General features: G+C 40.5%; 1 protein-coding gene across 6 annotated transcripts in view; it reads right to left on the minus strand.

Annotated features, from left to right (window-relative positions):
- The window catches only part of snx13 (sorting nexin 13), a 188,926-nt gene extending 164,336 nt beyond the window's left edge, over positions 1-24,590 (minus strand). For 3 of the 6 annotated variants that reach the window (XM_078538849.1, XM_078538851.1, XM_078538848.1), the window contains exon 1: positions 24,362-24,590. In XM_078538849.1, coding sequence (XP_078394975.1) covers positions 24,362-24,373 — 12 coding nt within the window. In that variant the 5' untranslated portion in view covers positions 24,374-24,590. Of the gene's footprint in view, positions 1-13,483; positions 13,549-22,409; positions 22,571-24,361 lie in introns of all 6 variants that reach the window. The other 3 variants (XM_078538854.1, XM_078538852.1, XM_078538853.1) reach the window with 3 other exon arrangements.
- Between the last annotated feature and the right edge of the window lie 2,483 nt (positions 24,591-27,073).

The following is a 27,073-nucleotide window of genomic DNA, read 5'->3' on the forward strand; positions in this document are numbered from 1 at the left end:
AAACTGATCAGAAGAAACAAAAAAAAAATCTATAGAAATATTAACTTGTGGAAACAAGTGGTCAGAGATAGGGCAAGATGTTACATATTCCCAGGGTGACCAAGGGATGCCAGGTTTCCCCAAGTTATTTGTATCAGCATTCACAGAGCAAACCACATTCTACCTTCCCAACAAGGTATAATTTTGAAACAGGTTATTGCTGCTTTTGTAGTCAACAAATCTTAAGAGTGGGAACTGAACCCAGGGCATTCCGGGTCAGAGATAGCAGCGCTGTCAACTAAACCACTGGCTCAATTACCTCAATGATTATAATTACTAAAGTGTTGATATTACTAAACAAGTCAAGGAATCTAGCCAAGATTTAGATGGTATTATGGCACAGCCGATGGTAGGTGCTGAGCCGTTCAAATCCAAGATGGAAACTTTAAACAACCGTCACAGCCAATTTACAACTTGTATACATTTCGAGGTGCGTGCCTTGAATTCAATAGTAATAAGACCACCAAGTCTTTTAGGTTTTTATAAAACTAGATTAAACATTTATTGATGAGAAATGATTTTAAATACATACATAGATCTACAAATTACTACTATGACGACTTCTAAATCCCCTACTCAATCTAACTTCCCTGTTGCACTACTACGGCAACAGTAAGACACAGATTTTAAAAGACCTAGGCAAAGATACAGGATGCCATGATCAAGTCTACTTCCAAGTGAGTTTTCTTAACTTCAGTCCTTTGAAGGCAGCAGCTTGAGGCTCTTTCTGCTGAAGGCTCTTTCACACACTTGTAAGATCTTAAATAATGCCTTCCCTTACACACAAGCCTTGCTCCTTCTTTATACATATCTTCCTCATTGAATGCAAATACCGATTTTTTCCACTATGTCTTTGGGCTTTATCTCCCTGATAATAAAACCCTCTCAAAGCACTAAGTTTTACCAGTAATCTTAGGGAAAAATAAACACGTTTCTAAAATTTACCTGGCTAGGTGACATATTTTACTCCACCTTTGGAAACAATCTAGTCTGGTTTATTTCAAAATGCAAATACTCCCTTGACACCCATGATTATCTAATTAACATTTCAAACCTAACCTCTCTTATTAGATCAAAGCACCCAGGCAACCTGCCTCTAACTCAATTAAATCTCTCACACACACACATTCCACTATTACTCTATTTTACAATAAATTCCAATAACATTATGAGAATTATTATATCTTCTTGACAACGGACAACACACGAAAGACTAAGGGAATGGGATACCAAGAGGGAAAACAAACTATACACACTTGCAGCCCAATTCGATAAATTATTATAAATGGAAGCCAAAGGTTTTCAAACTGTAGGAGGCGAGGAGGGCACATAAGTTGAGTCTTGTTTTTGGAAGGATTTTTGGAGGATTCAAAGGTCGACTTATATGCAATGACCTACAGTACATCAGCAACAGGGGTGATGGGTGAACGCAATTTGATGCAAATTAGGATACAGGCAGCAATTCTGGGAAAAAGCATGCTAAAAGATTAGAATCAAGAAGAGAGAGGTATGAGGGACATATAATTGTAATGGAAATTTTTCAAGGATCTAATATTCATGAAAATTTCTTAAGAGAAATCTCATTCAAAATTTTAAAAATGACCAGTATGCAAATCATCCTTAGCAACATATTAAATTTACATATTGAACACATATCACACATTCAATCTGTAATCAAAATATGGTTAACATATTAGGAGCTACATATTAATCTTTGGAAGTCACTACAACAAAGACCAAAGGCCACTTGCATGATAATAGCATCAGTTTATATTTTACAAACAAAGGATTTTATACCAAAGTGCTTAAAAATTTTATTAACAACAGCTTAGCAAGGCAGAACACAAGGTTCTCCATTGATAGAAAATGGATTGACATTGCATTCATAAATCTAACTTTTGGGATCTTAAGAAACAAGCCTTGAATTTGTAATCTGACAGAAGCCAAAACTTTACAGATTTCATCACCTCAGAATTGTTCACAAGAAGGTATAGCAAAAGTAGTAAATATTTTTGCAGAAACACACAAATATTCTTTTTGTACACATTATGCAGACCATGCTCAGCGTCCATCAAATGCCCAGCAGTGGGAAACTATTGCAGCAGGAAAACAGCAAGCAGCACATTTGAGGTACAAAAGTTACAAGATTTACAAAGATAGGAGGCAACTGCTGCTGACTATTAAATGCTGTTTAGTAGCGTTTCTGTCAAGAAGTGAGACGAGATATCTTCCATCAGTTGTTCTCAGCAAGACTTAGACTACTAGGGGAGACGGTGGAGTAGTAGTCATGTCACTGGACTAGCAATCCAGAGGCCTAGACTAATGCGCTGGGGGTTCAAATCCCACCATGGCAGCCGGTGGAATTTAAATTCAATTAATAAATCTGGAATTAAATCAGTAACAGCGATCATGAAACCATTGTCAATTGTTGTAAAAGCCCATCTGGTCCATTAGTGTCCTTCAGGGAAGGAAATGGCCCATATGTGACTCCAGACCCACAGCAATGTAGTTGACATTTAAGTGCCCTCTGAAAAGGCATGGTCTAGCAAGCCATCCAGTTGTATCAAACAACGACAAAGTCAAAAATGAATTGAACCAGGTGGACCACCTGGCATCGGCCTAGGCATCGGAAACGAAAACGGCAATCGTAGCCATCGACCCTGTGAAGCCCTCCTTACTAACATCTGGGGGCTAATGCCAAAATTGGGAGAGCTGTCTCACCAACTAGTCAAGCAGCAGCCTGACAGTCATCCTCACGGAATCATATCTTAGAGACAATGTCCCAGACTCCACCATTACCATCCCTGGGTATGTCCCGTCCCACCGGCAGGACAGACCAAGCAGAGGTGGCGGCACAGTTGTATACAGTCGAGAGGGAGCTGCTCGGGGAATCCTCAACATTGATTCCAGACTCCACGAAGTCACATGGCATTAGGTCAAACATGAGCAAGGAAACCTCCTGTTAATTACTACCTACCACACAGACCCCTCAGCTGATGAATGAGTACTCCATGTTGAACACAACTTGGAAGAAGTATTGAGGGAGCTAGTGCACAGATTTTACTCTAGGTGGGGGACTTCAATATCCATTGCTTCAGCATCACATCTCTCTGACTCGGATTAAGTCGCAGCAGAATTGTACTTAACCACAATCTGTAACTTCATGGTCCGGCATACCCCCCATTCTATCATTACTATCAAGCCAGGGGATCAACCCTGGTTCAATGTGAAGTGTAGGAGGGCATGCCAAGAACAACACCAGGCATACTTAAAAATGAGGTGTCAACCTGATGAAGCTACAACACAGGACTACTTGCATGCCAAAAAGCAGCTGCAGCATGCAACAGACAGAGCCAAGCTATTCCACAGCCAACAGATCAGATCTAAGATCCTATGAAAGAATAAAAAATGACAGTAAACAATTTCATATTGTGTACAGTCACAAATCAAAATGTCTCCAGGAAAAACAGATTATGTCACATTCATCCCCCTGCAAACTAACTGAGTTAACTACAGGAAATTAGTTTGTTATGTAAAGAGTGTTCTTCAACATCAAACACTTCCTTTTGTTATCAAACCTCCTGAGACAGCTACAAAGTTATTAAATGGAAGTGAATCGTGGCTTATTAAGTACTGTCCCAGACTTACATCAGACTGCAGCCGCTGAACATTCCATATACACTCGAGTAATGGTTAATCTCATGTATTGAGTCTATCCCCAACTTTTGGCCAAAAGCACAAATTCTTTGTACTTGACACCCGCTCACCACTGAAGTCAAATTTTCCCTGATGCAAACCTATTCATTGGTAGAATTAGAGGTTAACACACCAGCGAAGGCAGCTGTTAACACATGCTGTTCAGGCTACCACCTCACTGGTGCGCGATGCATCCTTGCAAATCCTATCCTTTAATATGGCAACATGGTATCAAGAAGATACCATGGGCAGATGCACAGTCCAGTTCAAACTTAAAATAATTGAGAGTTTTTTTATTCTTTTCTGGGATGTGGGAGTCACTGGCCATTTGTTGTCCATCCAATTGCCCTCAAATTGAGTAGCTTGCTAGGCCATTTGAGAGCAGTTAAGAGTCAACCAGATTGCTGAGAGGCTGGAGTCACATGTAGGCTAGACCAGGCAAGGACAGAAGATTTCCTTTCCTAAAGGACATTAGTGAATTTGATTGTTGTAAAAACCTATCGATGATAGTTTCATGGTCAACTTTACTAAGAATAGCTTTCAATTACAGATTTTATTACTTGAATTTGAATTTCAACAGTTGCCATGGTGGGATTTCAGCCCATGTCCCTAGAGCATTAGCCTGGGCCTCTGGATTACTAATCCAGGTGACAATACCACTATGCCACCATCTTTTCCTGAGAAGACAAATAATTGTGCAGCAGGTAGCGAATTCAAGATATTGGAAAAGAATGTTAGAGACTGGAGAAAGCGCTCTTCACAGCTTAATTCAACAGATGCCTAAGAATAAACAGTTGAAAGTCTATCATGCGGCTAAGGCTAGAAAGTGAAGTTGCAAAATACATTAATGAAAATTTCTAGAATGGACTCAGTTTCTCAATAATCTATCCAAATCTTCATCCTGGGACAAGGAAGAAAATTAAGCATTGCAAATTTCAAAGACATTCCCAATGGCGTACCAGGTTTAAGAGGAGAAACAATTTTGTACTGCTAAAGGCCAAGATTTTACAAAGTCTCCCAGAACTTGATGCCAAGGTTATCAAATTTCAGTGGATTATAATCAAACAACAACAAAGAGTGGAAATGGATACAGATCATCTTGTATTTGGAACATGGATCAAACTCCCATGAATTCTGACAGCCAATCAAACAGTGAGAAAAGCTGGAGAGAAAAGTGTTAGTGAAGACAACTGGGCATGAAAAAAACTGAATGAAATTGTATAAATTTGTATATATGGCAACATGTTTTTGATGAATTTGATAAATTTAGTGTACTCAATGTAAATCTCCATGGAGATTATTTATAAATAAAAATTCATGAACAAAAATACTTTTTGGCTCCTTTTGGGAATGGGGTTGGCAGGAACAATCTCTGACCTGGCAACTCTGCGACAGCGAGACAATGGGAGAGGATGGATTTCGACCCCTTGGAAACATTACTCTTGTAAAAGTTGACCCCCTATCTTTTGGCTAAAAATTTATACCTAGAAATTCTACTTTTACATGAGTGCATACAGTACAAAATCTGTTTCAAACAATTTTACTGTGGCTAATCCACCAAAAGGGTGCACACTGATTGGCCATTGTTTTTTTTGAACATTTCTGGATGAAACGTTCCCTAGATGGGGAAAGGGAGTGGAAAAGAGATCTACTTTTAAGCTTTCTTTCCAACTTACTAACAATATAGCCACAGTGAACTATATTAGTCGCCTCAAGGGACACCATTTTTTTTGGAAAACGAAAATTGCGAGAATGTTCCCTTCTGCAGCACCAACTCCCAATTAAAGGAGTACAATTTCTATTTTTAGAAGCATTAAATACATTCCAGCAATCTGCACAAAGTAAGTTCATGTGATTCCCCATATTTCTTGGGCAGAACCAAAACAGAATTCACCCTGAAGGACTTCAAAGAAACCATATGAAGAGCAATATGGAAAGAAAATCGCCTAATCAGAATGCCACATTGAAGAATTAACATTTAGCACAGAGAGATGAAAAACAAATATAAAAAAATGAGGTGAAATATAAAAATATAGTTTGTCAAATGGTAATTCCATTTTCTGTAGACAGCGTTGTTAATCAGTGATCGACAAACCCTGAATATAAACAAACATCAGTCTCCTGCCAGCAAGTAACTTATAGCAGTAATAGGATTCTTTGCCCATTGCCTGGTTTTGTAAACTATCATAAACAATTGGTCCAAGTTGCCAGTTATCTGTAAGTCAAGCACAATTGTATACAACAAGCGATGTTTTTTTAAATCCCATTGAGAACTTCCAATTTTAAAGATCTTAAACATACTTCATCACCACATGTAAATTCCCCTCCAAGCGACACACACAATCTGACCTTGGAGCTATATCATTGTTCCTTCACTGTCACTGGGTCAAAAACCTGGATCATCCTTCCTAACTGCACAACACCTACACCACATTGACTGCAGGGTTCAAGGTGGCTCACCGCCACTTAGGGATGGGGAACAAATGCTGGCCTTGCCAACGATACCCACATCACACAAATGAATAATAAAAGAAAATCATGTCACAGCAAAAATTCTTGACAATTTCAAAACTGCTAAGTTTTTATGTTTTAAGTTCTAAAGCAACAATGTTTAAATCCACTAGGAATATTGCCTTTACTGTACCAGAGACTTCAGAGTATGTAAATTAAGTCCTTAAGTCTGTCATGGACTTCTGCTTTGGCACAAACAGTTACCAACTTAATTACTACTGGGCTTTGCTGACTCGAGTACATTTTATTGGTGAAGTCAAAGAAACGGCTTAAATACATCAAGATAAGGCATGAACAGCAGTGAGTTTTTTTTCTCTTTATTTTTGTCATTACTTCCCCTGACTTCATGTTTATCAAATGTGACCTTTAATGAGTGCTAAAGTATTTATGCCACAATTACAATTTATGAACTAAATTACACTAATATAACTGAAAACAAAATTACAATAGGCAAGAACCATTATGTGACCCACAAGACTAACATATACTTATCTAGTCATTCTACTTGACATTGAAAAATTGACCTGAAACACAAGTGTATGACTTAGTATATTTTATCAGTCGTGCTTGTAATGTGGCTCATTTCTGCTTGCCAGAAGCTACATATATTCATTCATGGGGCCCTATCCTCTGCAAGGCGAAAGAACATGTTCAGACATTGCACCTTGTTCAATTAAATAAAAGCATCGGAGATAACAGTTCCCTGGTGCATTCCCCATGGCAACAACTCAACCAGGCACTTCTTTGAATTTAAACAAAAGCTTGGGGGATAACTCATTGCACTGCCACCACCAGTCGACTTACCAGCCAATCAGCACCCCTTTTCTCATGCATTATAAATTGTTGGTCCCTTTGAAATTTGGTATTCTTGCATCTGTCCTGATGAATACAAGGCAGAAAGCTTTTGACAGCATGTCTCTTTTTTCCAGCAATACTCAAGTTCTGTACTACCAAGCAACTATTTATTACAGGTTGATAAAAATCCCTACATAGGACTGGCTGAAAATATGAGAGCTGCGGATATAATACCTCTATTATGCAAAAGGTGTTTTGGATTTAGCTATTGTGCTAGGGAAATTTTCAATATACCAATTTTATTTTAACTTCTGACTTCTAAAAGCAAGGCGAGTCACAGTTAGAATTTTTGCCTTGCATGCAGTACGCAAGTGAAGAAAAGTCCACTCAGCCAAGAATTAATGAGCACAATGGGATGCTATAAGAATGTACTTTTATCTGCCACATCTACAGGATATCGGGTCTCAATTATTTTAAAATCATACTGTACAAATCACACAAACATTAGTTTTATTACAACTAAAAGGTGAAATTGTTCCGTTACACAAAGTAAATGTAAACAATTAAAGGGACAGTGATAGTATGAAAATTGAATAGCAGCTGATATAAAAAGGGAACTCAAAAGAGTCTGTTTTCTAAAAACACAAATAGGAAGGGCAAATGATAGGGCTGCTTGGGGACCACAAAAGGAGATCTTCTTGTAGAGAAAGGTGGTTCAGGTACTAAATGAGTAATTTCCATCTGTTATCATTGGAGAGGAGGAGGATGCTGCAGTATCAATATTGGAAGGGAGCCATTTAGGTTTGCAGTCCTCAAATTAGAAATGTTATCTGGTTCTATCAGATGCATCCTAGGTTACTGATAGAAGGGCGGGCAGAAAGTGCAGGAGCTCTGGACACAATCTTCCTTGATCCGTGGTGGTGCTAGAGAACTGTAAATGTTACAACCCCTTTTTTTAAAAAAAGGAGACAGGAGTGGTGAAACTATTTGACAATAACCTGGGACAAAATTAATTGGCATTTGGAAGAGTATGGGCAAATAAATGAAAGTAAGCATAGAGTTGTTAAAGGCAAATCGTCTTTGACTAACATAGCCGAATTCTTTGATGAAGCAACGGAGAAGGTAAAAGAGAGAAGTGTGGTAGATGCTGTGTATATTGACTTTAAAAATAGGGTTTTACAAAGTATTACATAACAAACTTGTTAGCAAAATTAAAACCTGTGGGATTAAAAGAACAGTCGCAACATGGATACAAAATTGGCTAAGGGACAGAAAACAGAAGTGGTGAATGGTTGTTTTCAGACTGGAGGGGTGTAAACGGTGGTATTGTCCAAGGTTAATATTGAGGCCATTATTCTTTTTGAGAATTATTGATGACATGGACTTGGATATATAGCCATTATTGGACCAACTGGGGTAAAGCTATCTTAGATATCTAGTACTGTGTAATGAGGGAGAGTTAATTAGTGATGTCTTGGAAGGAGATCCACTGGGAAATATGAGCAAAATACCCATGAATTGCACATTAGGTTTGAAATTGACAATACTCCAATCACAAACAAGAATTTTAAACTTAAAGACAATTACATAGGTATGAGGGGACAACTGGCTAAGGTTGATGGGGTCAAAAGACTATAAAAGTAAATGAACAGTGGGAAACAAAGAAACAATTCAAGATGTGCAACAAAAATACATTCCATTGTAAAACAAAAACTCAGCAGGCAAGACCCATTCGTGGCTCACTCAGGAAGTTAAGGATAGTATTAGATTAACAGACGAGCAAGTCTGAGGATTGGGACTGTTTTAGAAACTAAAGGCCCACCAATAAGTTGATAAAAACTTAAGTTGATATATAGGACATGAGAGTAAACTAGCCAGAAATATAAAGCTCTTACAATTTGTATTTAAGATATAAAAGAGAGTAGCTAAAGTAAACAGAAGCAGAAACAGAAAAAGTCATCATGGTAAATGAGGAAGTGGTAAAGGCAATGAATACCTTATGTCTGCCTTCACAGTAGAAGACACACACTACATACCAAAAATACAGGGTAAGATAGGGGCTAAAAGGAGTGAGAATATTAAGGCAATTAATACCGCATCAACGGAGGAAAAGTATTAGAGAAACTTGAGGGCGAAAAATTCCAACAAATCCCCGGGACCTTTAGGGTTCTAAGAGTTAGTTACAGAGATAGTGGATGCGCTAGCTACAATGTTCCAAAATTATTTAGATTCAAAAACAGTTCCATCAGATTGGAAATTGGCGAATACAACACAACTATTCAAGGGTGAGAGAAAACGGGGAACTACAGGCCAGTTAGCCTAACATCAGTCATTGGCAAAATGCTGGAATTATTAAGGAGGTCTTAATAACATGCTTAGAAAAGTATACTATTAGAACAAGTCACTATAGTTTTACTAAAGAAAAACCCTGTTTGAAAATGTGTTGGAGTTTTTTTGAGGATGTAAGTAATAGGGTATATAAAGGTGAGCCATTAGATGTAGCATACCTGGGTTTCCAAAAGGCATTCGATAAGATGCCACACAAAAGGTTGATAGGCAAGACAAAAGATCATGGAGTTGGGGGTAATATATTAGCATGGACAGGAAGCAAAGAGTGGCATAAAGAGGGCATTTAAGCTGGTAGGCTATAACTAGTTGAGTGCCACAAGAATCAGTGCTGGCCCCTCTGCAATTTACAATTTAATGATTTAAACAAAGACACAGCGTATCTAGGTTTGCTGATATGTAAAGCTAGGTGGAAAGGTAAGCTGTGGGGAGGATACAAAAGAGGCTGCAAAGCAATATAGACAGGTTAAGTAACTGGGAAACAAGATGGCAGATGGAGTATAACGTGGAGAAGTGTGAATCGTAAGAATAGAAAAGCAGAATATTTTTTTTTTAAAAAGATGTGAAACTTGTAAATGTTAATGTTCAGAGAGACTTGAGTGTGCTCGTACAAGAAACAAAAAGTTTGCTTGCTGTACTTGCATGCTATCAGGAAGGCAAACGGCAGGTTGGCCTTTATTGCAAGGGGATTGGAGAATAAAAAAGTCTTGCTACAGTTATACAGGGATTTGGCAAGCCCACGACTGAAATAGTGTGCGCAGTTTTGGTGTCCATATTTGAGGAAGGATATACTTGCATCGGAAGGGATACAGAGAAGGTTCACCAAATTGATCTCTGGGATGGGGGGGGAGGTTGTCCTATGATGAGAGGTTGAGAAAATTGGACCTATATGAGAGTTTAGTGGAATGAGGGGCGATCTCATTGAAAAATACAACATTCTGAAGGGGCTTGATAGGTTAGATACTATCTGTTGATCAGATAATGTAAAACATGGGATCACAGTCTCAGTATAATGAGCCCATCATTTAGGACCTAGATGAGGAGAAATTATTTCACTCAGTCTTGAATCTTCGGAATTCTCTACCCTAGAGGGAGTGGTGGATGCTCCATCATTGAATACATTTAAGGCAAGGTTAGACGGATTTTTGGTCTCTTAGGGAATGAAGGGGGTATTGGATATGGGCAGGAAAAGGGGTTTGATCCTAAGATCAGCCTTGATCATATTGAATGCTGGAGCAGGCTCTATGGAACGCATGGCCTACTCCTGCTCCAATTTCTTGCATTCTTTAGGAAGACAAAGCAGGAAACTATAGGTCAGTTAGCCTAACATCTGTCTTTGGAAAAACACTAGAATCTATTATTAAAAAGGTGGTAGCAGGACATCTAGAAAATCATGATAGACTGAGTCAATATGGCTTTGTGAAAGGGAAACCACATTTGACACATTTATTAGAGCTCTTTGACAAAGTAACCACAGTGAATAAAGGCAAACCAGAAGATGTACTTAGATTTCCAAAAGGCATTCGATAAGGTGCAACATAAAAGGTTACTCCACAGGTGAAGAGCTAATGGTGTTGGGAATGATATAGCTGCACAGAGGACTGGCTAACTTTAACAGGAAACAGAGTCGAGATAAATGAATCATTTTCAGGTTAGCAAACTATAACTAGTGGAATGATACTGGGATTAGTACTTGGGCCTCAACTATTTACAATCAATATTGAGGACTTGGATGAAGGGACTGGCTGTATTGTAGCCAATTATACTGATAGGTAGGAAAGCTGACTGTGAAAAGAGTCTGCAAGAGGAGACAGTTAGGTTAACAGAGTGAGCAACTCACCAAGCCTCCTTAGACAACACCTTCCAAACCCACGACTACTACCATCTAGAAGGCCAAGGGCAGCAGACAGATTGAGTCAGCAAACAGCTCTCACTTATTTTGTTTAGCTTAAACAGTGAAATGTGTGCACACGTTCTGTCTGCAAAGAACAGGGCCTGTGTATTAATATATGTAGCTTCCAGTACATGCAAATGTGCCACATTGCGAGCCCAAGTGACAATTTTAAATTGGTTGTCAGCGTAATTCTTAGTGCACTGAGGATCATTTAGAAAATGCTGTCCAATCACATATGATGTTGGACACTGTTTTGAGTTTTGCAAGCATGGGCTGGTTGGGTACGGTCTGTGCCCTCCCTTTTGCGAAAAGCAACTGGGACATGCTGTTTGATATGATCTGCCATTCTTTGGGATGTATGGCTACATACCTAGCATCATCACTGGCACTGAAATTCATATACCACATTACTCATTTGTGTGACAGGTGGAATGTCTTATTGGCTTGATGGCAGCATCCCGTTAGTGGCGAATACCACTTGTGTTGCTACTGCATAGTAGCAGCATGAAGCAGCTAGCTTTACCTGTTGCCCAAATTTTTGAGATACCTTACCCTTCCAGGGTAATCCAAGGTAGACTGGGCACTTTTCAGGGCCAAAAGTGACAGCATCAGGCACGTTCATGAGTTTTCATGATATACAGCGTGAAATGATCGGACCAAGGTAGGCATTATCCTGCAGGATGCCTTTTATGCGCCCTATTTCAGCATCAAACTTGAATGGTGAGCAAATGGCAAATATTTCAGCATCAAACTTGAATGGTGAGCAAAAACCTATTTACAAGGTTGCTGATAAGACCAATCTCAGTGTATGGAACTGTAAGAATCCCAACGCATATATTGACCGGCAATGGTAGGCTTGTATCAGCCTACATAGACTGCGGAGAATCCCCTGGCAGATTTCTCAAGTAGTACGTCGAGGAAAAGGAGTTCATTTGACTCCATTTCAAAGGTGAATTTGAGTGCAGGATGGAGCCCATTAAGACATGTAAGAAAATGTTACATGCAGCTGAACTTATGAACTCGGGCAGTTGAGTTCAGTTTTAACTACACCATATATGACAAACTAGGTGGTGTTGCCATGGGATCCTCCCCAGGCCCAGCCCACGCAAACATCTTTGTTGGGTTCCATGAGAAACATGTCTTTGATGGAATGACAGCTAACCTCCTACCCCTCACATATTTCCAATATGTGGATGATACATTTGCTATATTTAAATCCGCAGCCACATGTAAGAATTTTCTTACATGTCTTAATGGGCTCCATCCTGCGGCATACTCATTCAGCTCTTAGCTATTATAAACTGGATTCAAATTACACCTTCCAGTACACCATACATAATATATATATCAGTTTGAACAGTGTTGGCCTACTTATCCTATGGTCAAGTCCTAAAACAGTCATTCTAATCTCTTCCTATTTGTTCAAACAACTGACTTAAATTGGACATCAAGATATAGAAGGTGGAATGAGCATAAGACAAAACACTTTTCTCATCACACAAATACAATAACAAAATTTTTTGCATTTTTGGGAGTGGGCGGGAAAATGATCAGCCATGATCATTTTGAATGGCAGAGCAAACTCGACAGGCCAAATGGTTTACTCCTGCTCATATTTCTTGTGCTCTTGTATAACTAACATCTGCCCATACAATGCACAGCCAAGTATATTTGCTACTGACTTAACATCTCTCAACTCACTTTTCCACCTTCACCAGCAAATCTTTGATCGATGATTAGAAAAAGTATTAGTCCACGTCTTTTTGCCTAATGGTAAAAATAACTGCAGGCCTTCTACCGAATTGCAACCACCCCTGCCTTCACCCATCCCCCCACCACCCCTCCTAAACATGTCAATTTTGAGCTATGTCCACCTACATTCAAGTATCTGGCAAAATATAGAATACTGTGCAAACATATTATACTGAAGTTGCAGAAATCAAAACTACACAAGTATGGTCTGGCAACTTAGTTATATTGTACACTGCAGCAATAGTGCAAAGGTAAAGCCAGCAGAATAAAAGCAAGGATTTTGCTTAGGACTAAACCAAGAAGAAAATGAGGATATGTATCTTCATATCTGCATATTGACAGCTCTAAAGATCCCTAAAGCGTACATGTTAAATTCTGTTCAGGGCACACAAAGATACTAGTGCTTGAATTTATACTGGAAGAAAGCATGAGCTTCCATTAATCTCTCACCTTATTGTCAATATTATCCTTCAGAAACTAGTCTTTGTTCTGGCAAATTTATCATGTGATAGAAGCTGTTGAAAATTTACACACTTCTGTTAATTACAGGAAACAAAGGTTACATATAACAAGTAGCAGGTACACAAAGGCTGAATAACAGTGTAGAAATGACATTAATTTATTTTTTCACTTGATGTAAGAGTTCAAATTTTCAGGCAATTTCAAGGGCAAACTACAACATTCCCAATACTGTGACCAAAGTGGGTGAATTGAAAACCTGAAAGTAACCAGAGTTAAATTATTAACGAAAAGGAAATTAGAATGGTGAATGTCACCAATGAAAGATTACCAATGATAAAAATTATGATTTTTAACGAAAATCACTGTAATCATTAAATTGCCCAACAAATACAAGTTCTCTTGCTTCACAAACTTGATGAGCAACCTCAATTCTCCTGAACTGAACACACTAATTGACAGATCTTAAATGAACTGGTAACGCTTGTATACATCCTTGGACATACTCAAAAGATTAGTTAAAGTAAAAAATATTTTGGGTGTGACAGCATGCCAAAGCACAGGTGCTCCTTTGTCCCTACATAAACTCTGCCTACATTTCACATTACAGAAAATTTGAAGATAATGGCCCAGGTCTTCTGGTCTCCGGATGGTCGTACCTGAGGTATCCAGAAAGGTGCACTGGGGAACCCCTCGGAAATGCCAATGCAAGGGCTCCGCAGGAATTGCCCAGGAAGCTTCAATTTGCAATGGGCAAGGCCCCTGCACCCAGAACCCTCTGAAAAAGTCCCCAACTCCGAGTTAGAGTCAGAGACTTCAGAGGGTTCCAACTCATTTAGAATCATAGTATATTTACAGAACAGAAAACCATTCTGCCCATTATGTCTGTGCTGGCTCCCTGCAAGAGCGATTCATCTAGTGCCACTCCTCTGTCTTTACCCATAGCCTTGTAAATTTTTCCTTTTCAGATAATGATCCAATTCCCCTTTGAATGTCCCCAAGGGCATTGATCTTTGTAGCAAAGGGCAGTGTCTCACCTTCACAATTCCTCATGTGTACTGGGAAACAAATCAGTCCATATCAGTGGGCTTTCCTGAGCCCCAAACTGGGGTAATTCCCTGGATAGTTATCCAGGAAATGTTAAGACAGGAAAAAAACCCATGTCAACTGAGTACAACTGACCACACCACCAACAACTGACTCCCCACTGACCCTTCGACTCCTCCCTCCCAACCCTATCCACCTCACTCACACTCATTTGAGCTATTTAAATGTCCCAATGTTTTTCACTGTGTCAGTGAATGAAGGCTTACTAAAATATGGCAATTGGTGCCATAAGTGGGCATGGCTTGGCTTCACCTGACAAACTTGCCCTACAAGGAAGGACTTCAGGAGCAAGGACTCTCTACATTTCTGAAGAGGCCCAGTTCAGAAGTCCAGGCGAGAAATGTGGAGCTCCAGCGCTGTGCAAGGAAACAGGAGTGGTGTGGTAATCTGACAGTGATTGCCACCCCCTGGGAAATTCAGCCGAACATGTAAAACTTTAACAACATTAAGCCAGATAGTGGAAATGGTCTAACTTATGTTTCATACTTATGAAAGTGTGAAAATTGCCAGAAAACAAAGAGCTGCTATGAAACAAATATGAAGTAGCAGACTCCCCTACGTAATAGCTGAAAATTTACAGGCTAAAAATAGCTGAAAATTCAAAACTTTAGACCATTTAATTGAAGTGCATGCTGCCATTAAAGTCACTTAGTCTTCAAGACCACCAGACATAGGAGGAAAGTATAGGCTGTGAAGTTTATTGAATTGTACATGCCAAGTTTCACAGCAAATGTTTTCAAACAGATTATACATGTTCCTACTTGTTAGGTATTTCCAAACAATACAAAACTCACCCAAATATTAGTACATAACTTAAGACTATTATTCAAATCTTATATCATCTTACAATATGGGCTGGACTTTATGCCAAGGGTCAACTCCCCGCACCCAAGCATAAATGGCAGGGGTGAGCTTGCCTCTGCTTAGCTGGCTTGACTCATTGTAATTTTTCTGGCAACGGCCCTTTATTTAATATGAGATGGGACTTCTGCCCATCCTCAGGAGGAAACCCTGCCTCAGAATTGCCACCAATCGGAAGCCAGCAGCTCTGCACACTAGTAGCAGCAGGAACCATGGCCACCACCGGTACTGCAGGTAGGCCAAGAAGGTGGCGCTCAGCGATGGCCCAGGAGAGCGAGGGGCCTGTCAGTCTGGGCCCAGCGAGGGGGGAGGGGACGGGCATGGAGGGGCAAAACTGTGGGGAAGTGCTTCCAATTGTCTCCAGGGACCAGCAAGAGGCACCTAACCCCTGACCACACCCCCACCCTATCCCCATTTTAACTGACCAACAGCCTGCAGGATTAAACCTGCCAGGCAGCACACTGAACCCTTAACTGGGCATTAATTGCCCACTTAAAGGCCTCAATTGGGCAACAGGTTCGCAACCCATCCAACATCTCCCCCAACACTCGTAAAATCGCAGTGTAGCAAGTGGGCAGACATCATGTACACCATCATTGGCACAGCACTCTAACTTGTGGATCCACCCACCTGCTTTCCCACTCGTAGGTGATCCATAAAATTCAGCCCAATGAATCTGATAATGACAAGTGCTGACTCAAGTAAAGAAGTAAAGTCAATAATGAACTTACACTATACACTTTTATATTGTTCAAATACAACCCCTGACCCCATGCACTACCCCAGTTTCCTTTAGCTAGTAGTACTACTCCTAAATTATTCCATAGCTCAAAGGGAAAGAAAAAAGGTCTGATATAGTTTTAACTGAATATTGATCAACAACTTGAAGTAATGAAAATGCAGGCTCTCTAGTTCATTCATGGGATGTGGGTGTCACTGGTTAGGTTGTGATTTTCAGGTCACGATTCACAAATGCTACCAATCTTCCTAAACCCTTACCAATAGAAGCTAAGCTCATTATCTCCAGATAGTACAAACATTCAAGAAAATGAGAACATTTAAAATAAAGGTCTATTATGACATATTAAAATGACTGCTTTTGCAAACTAAATACCGCACTCAAATCAAACTAGTAACATTTTGACATTACATGTAGGCCGACAACTTCCTTGTGTGCAGTCTTTAATAGAGAAAACATCCCAAGGTGTTTCATACAGATATAAATCAGGCAAAAATGGATACCAAGTAGATATTAGAGGAGCTGATGAAAAGCTTAGTTAAAAAATGTGGGTTTTAAGGGTCTGAAAGGAGGAAAGGGTGGTAGAGATGTGAAGGGGCTCAGAGAAGGAATCTCAATGCATTGGACTTAGATGGCTGAAGGCAAGACAGTTAATGGAGAGACAATGACAGGAGGGAGTGCACAAAAACAAGACAGGCCTGCATTTATATAGCACCAAACGCCTCCAAGTGCTTCACAGCCAAAGAAGTACTTTCTGACGTGCAATCACCTGTGTAACGCAAGAAACTTGGCAGGTCATTTGTGCTCAAACTCCCAAAAAACAGCAATGCGATAATGACCAGATAATCTGTTTTTTGTAATGCTGTTTGAGGGATAAGTATTGGCCAGGACACCAGAAATAATTCCCCTGCTCTTTTTGAAATAGTGCCATGAGCTCTTTTACATCCCCCCAAACAGGTAGATGGAGCCTCAGGTTAACATCTCATCTGGAAGATGACACTTCTGACAGGGCAGCACTGCCTCAATACTGCAAATGGTGTCAACCTTGGTTTTTGCACTTAAACCCTGGTTTGGGACTTGAACCCGGAACCTTGTGAGTCAGAGACGAGTGTGCTACCAACTGAGTTACAACTGACAAGAGCGCAGAGTCAGGACAAAGGAGAGTTTGGAGGGTGTTTTTTTTCCCCAAAATACATACATCAGATTTATTAACAATGCCACACCTGGAACAATAGTTCTTGCGAAGATGACCTTTAGGGAGCCAAAAGTCAGATCCTTGCTCAAAGTCCTCACGTGGCACTCCCACATATCACTGGAATCCGATCTTTGCCCTGAGGTATTCCTCCTCAGGTCATAGGTTAAACAGCTCCTCCACCGAGGTGTGAACCAACAATCACAGTTGTAAACACTCTCACCAGCCTTCCAGCCTGGAACATCATTCATAATTTTAGCCTCTTCCTCAAGATTCTCCCTTAATAAACGCAGAGTCTTCCTAGCCTGTTCAGCATGCAATAGAGGTAACAATGCTATATGGGCTTCCAAGTCTTCAATTTGTATTTGCCTGACAGATCCCTCCTGGGGAGGTTCCTCCTGTAATCCACAGGTCCATGATCCCGTGGAGGAGGCAAGTCCTGCTTCACCTTGAAAGCTGCTGGAGGATGTTTTTTTAAAAAAAAAACAAATAATTTTACTGAACCAGGGAGAAGTGAGGCAATTAAGAATTTAAATAAAACAAAATGAATTTTAAATTGGAGACTTTGATCAAAGCAGTGATAAACATAAGGATGAATGGTTTGGTAAAGTGCCATCCATAAACCTGGTGCTAACAGTGGCTACAAGTCACAACCAAGGCTGTCAACTAAACTAAATCATTAATCTATGATCACAAAATTAGATGCAATTACCCACACTCAAATTAATATTTAACTCAAGAACGCTGTGCTCCTCTTGCACATCCCCTATTCTCTCCGCCACTGGAGGCTGTGCGTTCAGCTGCCGAGACCCGAAGCTCTTGAATTCCCTCCCTAAACCTCTCTCTCCTCCAAGGGGTGCCTTGAAAATTTCCAAGCTTTTGGTCATCCGCCCCAATATCTCATGTGACTCAGATTTTATTTGATAACACTGCTGTGAATTTCTCTGGGACACTTTCCTACATTAAAGACACTATATAAGTTGCTGTTCCCATATGCTTCAAACATTATGCACATAATGATGTGTACAGAGAAATAAAATTTACTCAGACTGGTGACAGTGCAGTGTATCAAAACAAATGTTTTGTAATGGGTTTTCCCAGTTCGGCTGAAAAATTAAGCGCTTAAAAAAATCAGTATATCCAAGTCAACAGAAGGCTATTTACACAACAGTACAAGGTATACTCCCAGAAAAGACATAAGGTGGCACAAAGCTCCATATTTAGTTTAACATTCAAATTTGAAATGCATTAAACATTAAAGCCACAGTGCCACATTGTCGATTTTTATTAAAAAGGGAGGGGAGTAAAACATCAGTCATTGTTATGTGAGAAAGGAAGTTATCATCTGGCCTAGGAAATCTGAAAGGAAGAATTCCATGAAATGCCAAATATACCCTTCCTCTTAAGTTTTTGACTGGTCAATAGAACCACAGAAAAGTTATGGTGTAGAAAGAGGCCATTCAGCCCATCGTGTCTGCACCAGCCAAAAAGAACCTAGCAGCTCATTTTACTTTCATCCTACTTTCCAGGATCTGGTCTGTAGCCTTGCAGGTTACAGCACTTCAGGTGCTGTAAATGAGCTCAGCGTTTCAGACTCAGCCACTAATTCAAGCAGTGAATTCCAGACCCCACCACCCTCTGAGAAAAAATGTTTGTTCTCACATTCCCCTCTAGTCCTTCTACCAATCACCTGAAATCTATTCCACCATGACCCCTCAGCTAGGGGAAAATAGGTCTTTCCCATCTACCCTATCTAGGCCCTTCAACTGGTCACCCCTCAGCCTCCTCTGTTCCAATGAAAACAACCCTAACCTATCGAATCCCTCCTCAGTTGTAATTTTCAACCCTGGCAACATTCTTGTAATTCTCCTCTGTACTCTCTCCAGAGCAATTATGTCCTTCCTGTAATGCGATGACCAGAACTGTACACAAAATTCCAGCTGTGGCCTAACCAGTGTTTTATACAGTTCCAACATTACATCCCTGCTTTTGTATTCAATACCTCACCCAATGAAGGAAAGCATTCCATATGCCTTCTTTACCACCTTATCCACCTGTCTTGCCACCTTCAGGGACCTGTGGACATGCAGTCCAAGCTCTCTCACTTTCTCAACCCCTCTCAATATCCTATTTATTGAGCATTCCCTTGTTTTATTTGCCCTCCCCAAATACATTACCTCAGACTTCTCTGGATTGAATGCCGCTTGCCACTTTTCCACACAGTCAACCAAACCATTGATATCATTCTGGAGACAACCAGTTATCTTCTTCACTATCCAACTACATCTACAAATTTTCCAAACATGCCTCCCACATTTAAGTCCAAACTATTAATATATACAACAAACAGCACAGGCCCCATCACTGACCCCTGTGGAACACCAGTGGAAATGATTTTCCACTCAAAAACATCCATCGACCATTACCCTTTGTTTCCTGTCACTGAGCCAATTTTGGATTCAACTCGCCACTTTCTTTCATATCCCATGGGATCTCACTTTTCTGACCAGTCTACCATGAGGGACCTTGTCAAATACCTTACTGAAATCCATGTAGGCAACATCCACTTCACTACTCTCATCAATCCTCCTTGTTACTTCTTCAAAAATTTCTATTAAGTTAGCAAGACACAATCTTTCCCTAACAAAACCATGCTGACTATCCCTGATCAATCCATGCTTAAGTGACAGTTTATTCTGTCTCTCAGAATTAATTCTAATAATTTGCCCACCACCAAAGTCAGACTGACCAGCCTATAATTCTCTGCCTATCCCTTGCACCCTTTTTAAATAATGGTACAACATTCGCAGACCTCTAATCCTCTGGTACCTTGCCTGTAACTAGTGAGGATTGGAAAATGATCTTCAGAGCATCCACTATTTCCTCCCAGGCTTACTTTAACAGCCTTGGATACAAACAGTTTCTAAGATTTTCTTTAGTGCTCTATATAAAACTTATTTTCACAGCATTCTTTACAAATTTCCAAATACTGGAAAAAGCTGTACTGTATCAAACACAGGACAGTTCAGAAATAATGTAGTCCAGTCAGTTCTTTCTCAACAAGATAGAAAATATATCAACTAGTTAGGAAATAATTTGCAAATATAAAAATTGCTTCAAATTGTAATTTTGCAACATTGGGATTATTTATACAGGATTGAGATTGAGCCAATGTATTGGGGATGGATCGCATAGCACCTACAACAGAAAAGGTTTGAGCATGTACAGTTGCTTTAGGTTGCAACAATTTTTGTACACCACACCCTACCTCATGGTTGAGAAAGTATATACATTATCTGATATTCCAACTGCATATCCTCTCTATCACAAAGTGTTTACATGCAAATCCGTAGCATCAGCAATCCCACCCCTCCTTCAGTCCATGTGCAGCAGAAGCCCTCATTCTTGTTTTCGTTACTTCCTGACTTTACCACTCCAAAGCCCTCTTGGCCAACCTACCATCTTCCATCATCAAAACTTGAGCTCATCCATAACTCTGCTGTCTATATTCGAACCTGCGCGCACTCCAACTTACCCATCACCCCTGTGCTCACTGACTGGGCTCCCAGTCTACCAAAACCACAAATTTTAAAATTCTCATCCTTGTTTAAGTAACTCCATGGCCTTACCCTTAGCAGGCCTACAACCCTCAGAACTCCCTGTTCTTCCAACTCTGGCCTCTAGTACATCCACCACTCTATTTGCCCTACTACTGGTGGCTGTGCCTTCAAAGGTCTGAAAAATTCTCTCTCCAAACCACACAACCTCTCGCTCCTTCATCAAGATGCTCCTTAAAACCTACCTCTTTAAACAAGTTTTTAATCACCCCTCCTAATATTTCCTTCTTTGGTCTGGGGATCAATTTCAGTCTGATTATAGCAGATTGGAATGTTTTTCAACATTAAAGGATACACGCGCATACACGCACACGAGATCATAAACACGTGTAATAGGAGGAGTAGGCCATTCGGCTCCTCTAGCCTGCTCTCCCTTTTAGTAAGCCAGTGGCTGATCTAATTGTGGCCTCAGCCCCACTTTCCTGTCTAACCCCCATATCCCTTGACTCCCTTGTCAATCAAAAATCTAACACAACCTTGAATATATGCTCAATGATCCAGTCTCTTCTGCTCTCTAGGGAAGATAATTTCACATGCGAACAACCTTCTGAGATACAAATTTCTCATCTTGGTCTTAAATGAGGGAATCCTAATTTTTAAACTGTGTATCTTAGTTCTTGACAACCCCACAAGGAGAAACATCTTCTCAGCATCCATCCTATCAAGTCGCCTCAGGATCTTATACATTTCAATAACATCATCTCTCACTCTTCTACATTCCAATGGGTATAGGCCCTACCTTTCCTCAGATAACCCCTTCACCCCAGGAATTAGTTGAATGAACCTCCTCCGAATAGCTTCTAATGGAATTATATCCGTTCTTAAGTAAGGAGACTAAAGCTGTACACAGTACTCTAGATGTGGTCTAAGGCCCTGTACAGCTGTAGCAACACTTCCCTACTTTTATACTCGATTCCCCTTGCAATAAATACCAACATTCCATTTGCCTTCCTTGCTGTACCTGCATACTAACTTTTCGTGATCCATGTACCTGGAAACCCAGATCTCTCTGTATTGTAGAGTTCTGCATTCTCTCCATTTAAAAGAAACAATACTGCTTTGCCATTCTTCATGCCAAACTGGACAAGTTCACATTTCTGCACATTATACTCCATCTGCCAAATTTTTGCCCACTCATTTAACCCATCTCAATCCCTTTGCAGATTCCTTATGTCTTCTTGACAACTTACTTTCCTATCTATCTTTGTAACATCAGCAAATTCAGTCTCTTCACCCAAGTAATTGATATAAATTGTAAATAGTTGAGGCCCCAGCACTGATCCCTGTGGCGCTACACTTGTTACAGCTTGCCAACCTGAAAATGTCCCATTTGTCCCTGCTCTCTGCTTCTTGTTAGCTAACCAATCCTTTATCCATGGTAATATGTTACCCCAGACTCACGTGTTCTTATTTTGTGAAGTAACCTTTGATGTGGCACGTTATCGAATGCCTTTCAGAAATCCAAGTACACCACATCTACAGGTGAAAGCAAAATGCTGCAGATGCTGGAAATCTGAAATAAAAACAAACATGCTGGGAAAACTCAGCAGGTCTGGCAGCATCTGTGGAGAGAGAAACAGAGTTCCCCTTTAACCACCCTGCTTGTTACTTCCTCAAACAACTCTAATAAATTAAATACAATTTCTCTTTCACAAAACCATGTTGACTCTGCCTGATTGTATTATGATCTTCCAAATGTCCTGCTATTACATCTTTAATAATAGATTCTAACATTTTCCCTATTACAGATGTTAGGCTAACTGGCCTATAGTTTCCTACTTTTTGCCTCCCTCCTTTCTGGAATAGAAGTGTTACATTTGTCATTTTCCAATGCACTGTGTCCTTTCCAGAATCTAGGGAGTTTTGGAAGATCACAATGAATGCATCTATCCACTCTAAGACAACTTCGTTTAAGACCCTAGGCTGCAAGCCTCAGGTCCAGGGGTCTTGTCAGGCTTTAGTTTTAATAGTTTTCCATATGTAAACCTGTTGCCTGTTTGACAATGATCTGCCACTTAAACAGCAAAAGCACAATAAGAAATAGTGCAATACCCACTTTATTTCACATGAGAAACAAGACCACCAATAACATACATCTTGTAAAATTCTTTTAAGTAGAAACCTACCTCAATGCTTTACAGAAAGAACTAGACAGCAACGAAAAACATGGCAGCGACTGAAAGACCAACAACTTAATATCAAACCAGACTCACTGTAAATTCTTTGTACAATATGTGGAAAATCTGAAACAATCATACTTCATGCCCATATACCCTTATGCTATGTGAGCTGTATCTCACCTCTTCAGTCAGATTTAACTGCTTATCACAAATATACAAGCCAAACTTTCCTCAGTTCTTAAATGAGTCATGAGATGAACACTTAGAATCAACTCCAAGTAAAATGCCAGTTTTGACACTGACCAATATATAATCTGTACATATCATTAATATAGGTGTAAGATTATGTCCCACAGAAACACATTCATTCTGGGCAACGAAGTGAACAAGCAGTTTTCATCCAAGTCCACAAAAGACATTAAAATGTTTTAAAATGGTAACGTGGAAATTACGACGTATCCTTTAGATGTTCATTTAACCCGTTTGATCGGATGTCATACCTGATAGACCAATATCCAAGTTACGAAACCGCAAGAACAGATTTCTCTAGAAACAGGCAGATTTTAATTCAACTGACCCCCGCAATAACCTCAAAAATCCAACAGATACAACGCAAGGTGGAAAGAAACGCGGAAGAGACACCAAGCACGGAAAGGACATGAAGCCAGGGGTAGGGAGGAAAGAGAAAAACAAAAAGGTAAAACAACGCGTGAGATGTGTAAATGTGTCAACTTAAGTGTTTCACAGCAAAAAAAAATCACCTTACTTGGGCTGTAATCTGTGACCAGTTCGAATAAAACTGGGCAACCTGACTTGGAGGTGGAACTGGAGATGCCTGCAGTGCCCAGAGGCAGCCCCGCTGGGAATGCAGCAGCAGGAGGTGGTAGAGGTGACTGATGCCCCAGACTTGCTGATGCTGCAGGTGCACACACACCCCCCACCCCACCCCACCCCCAAACCCCCTCAACCCCCGGGCTTTGATGGGCGTGGCGCGCGACTGCAGACAATGGAGGACGAGCTCACGCGCACCCACACAAGCGAATGTTTGTGATGCACCGAGCGCGATAGGCGCCGGTCTCCCCGTCATTGGGGCGGGAGGGGGGGGAACCCGTTACGGCTCGGAACATCAACACAGGTACCAACCTCCGCAGCGTCTCCCCGAGCGGCCTCACACAAACATCCGCCCCTTGTACCCCAGAGAACACCCTCCCTCCCCACAAAGAGCCCTCTCACCTCTTGGCTCATCCTTCCCAAACCGAGCTGTCAGCCAGCCGTGCAGCAGCGCATCCTCGCGTCTCGCTGATTGACTCCGGGGGTGGGGGAGAGTGGATCGTTAACCCCCCACTATCGCAGGGCGCCCTCGCTCTGCTTTTGACCGTTACTCTTTCCGGAACAGCCGCACCGCCGCCATCTTAACGCTGCTGACGTTTTTTTTAAAAATTACTCTGACGGCGACGATTTTATGATTGGCTGAGGCTGACGGCCAGGTTGACGTCCGTCTCCTTCCTCGTCCTGTTCCGCCCATTGCAGAGCGCGCCTGCGCGCTGCCCGGAGATCTGAGAGCAGAATGTGCGCGAGCGAGCTCTGGCCCGCTGCAATGACAAGATCAGTGTAGCTTCTTGAGTCCTGACTTGGTGCATGGAGCAGAAGAGCTGCATTTTCTTCTCCCATTTAAAATCCAGCTCTTTAAATTGCAAGGAACCAATGTTGATTTAAGGAATGCTTACATATTTGTTAATCCTCAGCTATTCAGCCTGTATGTTTCAGCTTGTTGGTGTTTGGCAAAGAAAATAAATAACTTTTCTGACTAGCATGTCAGCATCAACCAATCAGCCCTCATGTAAGAGGGCAGTGAAGGCTGTCGACAACCAGTTGTCACCTATACTCCCCTTTGCTGCACAGGAATTTGAACCATAAATTTTTTTAAGATGAGCTGTTGGTTTTGTGGTTGTAGGTGTGATCATATAGTGGTTAAAAACACAAAATGTTGCTAAACTGCAACTATTGTTTTTATTTCCCTGGAAAGAATTTTTTGGGAAATTGTCTTGTGTGAGGGTTTATTCTATTCAAGGCTGTTTTTTTGACTTCAGTTACGTGTAGAGACAAGAGAAGCTGGAGTTGTTCTTAAAGCTGAGAAAGTTAAGGGAAGATTTCACAAAAGGTGTTGAAAATCATGAAGGTTCTTTAATATTTGTTACAATTATGAGGTGTATAAGATTGTTATGTTTTGGGTTTGTCTTTAAGGTAAAATGAAGGGGTCATGTGACTTTTTCTGAAATACCTGACAGCAAGCCTGGGCGGTTTGATTGTTGGAGATTAAATGGGTCCCAGGTTATGTTATTGGGAAGAAGGTGCAAGGTGTTTACACTTGGAGACAACAGTAACATCCTGTGTGGATAGACTGTAAGTCTCTAAAGTCCCATAAAATTGGTAAGAATGTCAGGTTGTGCTTTAAACTGTTCATTTAGTCCCAAGATGTAATAGAGTTAGGCTCTCAAGGATAACTAATCAGCATTTCTACCTGGATACAAGACCCATGTGATTCATTTTGCCATGAAAATGGGCTTTGAGAGGGGAAGGGTTTCTAAGATAACCCTGAAAACTCAGATACAGTCAGTCTGTCAAGATCCCAGGAGGGGAGAGCAGCTAGAGGTAGCAAGAAGACGTGGTTCATCATGCAGGAATACTAGTGAGATTTTGCATTGGAAAGACCAAATTTGCGAGGAGTTAAAATGAGGCTGAACGATTTGCCTAGCTTTAGCTAGAGGGAAAAGTCTTAGGGAAAACATGCACCATAAAAGACAATTCCGGAGTTAACAGTTTCCAGGCTGGGAAAGGAAAAGATCAGGAGCTCTCAGCTCTTAGCTCTCAGGAGCTAAGAATTACTTTGGAATGATTCTGGAAGAATTGAATGTTGATTTATAGGACAGTGTAAAATATACATATAAGGTGTGTTTTTTTTCAGTTGTGCTAAAAATAAAAAGGGAAATGTTCTGTTCTGTGGTTCAAAGTGTAAGTTGTCTACAAAATTGGCGTTTAGTCAATAGTGCTTTTATTCTTGTGTTGCAGTAGAAGTCTTAAAACGTGAAATTGTGTTGTGTTGTCCCTTCAGCTATTAACTGGAAGTTTGAACTTTTTCAAAGTTATCAGTCTCTATGGAGGTCATAACATAGTGTAAATAAGGAGAAACTGTGCCAGAAGGATTGGTAACCAGAGAATACAGAATTAAGATAAATGGCAAAAGAATCAGAGGGCAAAATTATTTTTTTTATGCAGTGAGTTGTTAGGATCTGGAATGCACCAACTGAAAGGGTGGTGGATGCTGATTCAGTAATAACTTTAAATAATAAACTACTAGAGTATATCATTCTATGATTGTATAAGAAATTCACTTACAACTGTACTTTTAAAATTCCAACTATCTAGCCTTTGGCCCTCCATTCACCAAACATTTCTGCAGCTATTGATTTGCTCAACCACACCCTTACCTCCACCTTTGATGCCCTGGTGCTTTATAAAACCATTACGCTCTCTCACTCTGGTCATTACCCAGATACAACCTCAATCTCCTCTCCCTTAGTCCAAGGGATGCAGGCTTGAAAACATATAGCAATCGGTTGTTTTAATCATTCGGATCTGGCTGGACCACATAAAGCAGTATTGGCTCCTGCTCTTATCTGCTAAAACTGTTCACTATTCCTGGATCATCCTGGAATTTTTAAAATTTGCTTTTTATTTATCCTTTCATGGAATGTGGGTGTTGCTGGCAAGGCCATTGAATTGCCATTGAATGGCTTACTAGGTCACTTCAGAGGGCAGTTAACAGTCACATTACTGTGGATCTGGAGTTACATGTAGGCCAGACCAGGTAAGGATGGCAAATTTCCTTCCCTAAAGGACATAATGAACCAAATGGTTTTTTTTTAAATGACAATTGATCATAAT

Source organism: Cetorhinus maximus, chromosome 3, assembly GCF_964194155.1.
Source record: "Cetorhinus maximus chromosome 3, sCetMax3.hap1.1, whole genome shotgun sequence".
Lineage (NCBI taxonomy): Eukaryota > Metazoa > Chordata > Chondrichthyes > Lamniformes > Cetorhinidae > Cetorhinus > Cetorhinus maximus.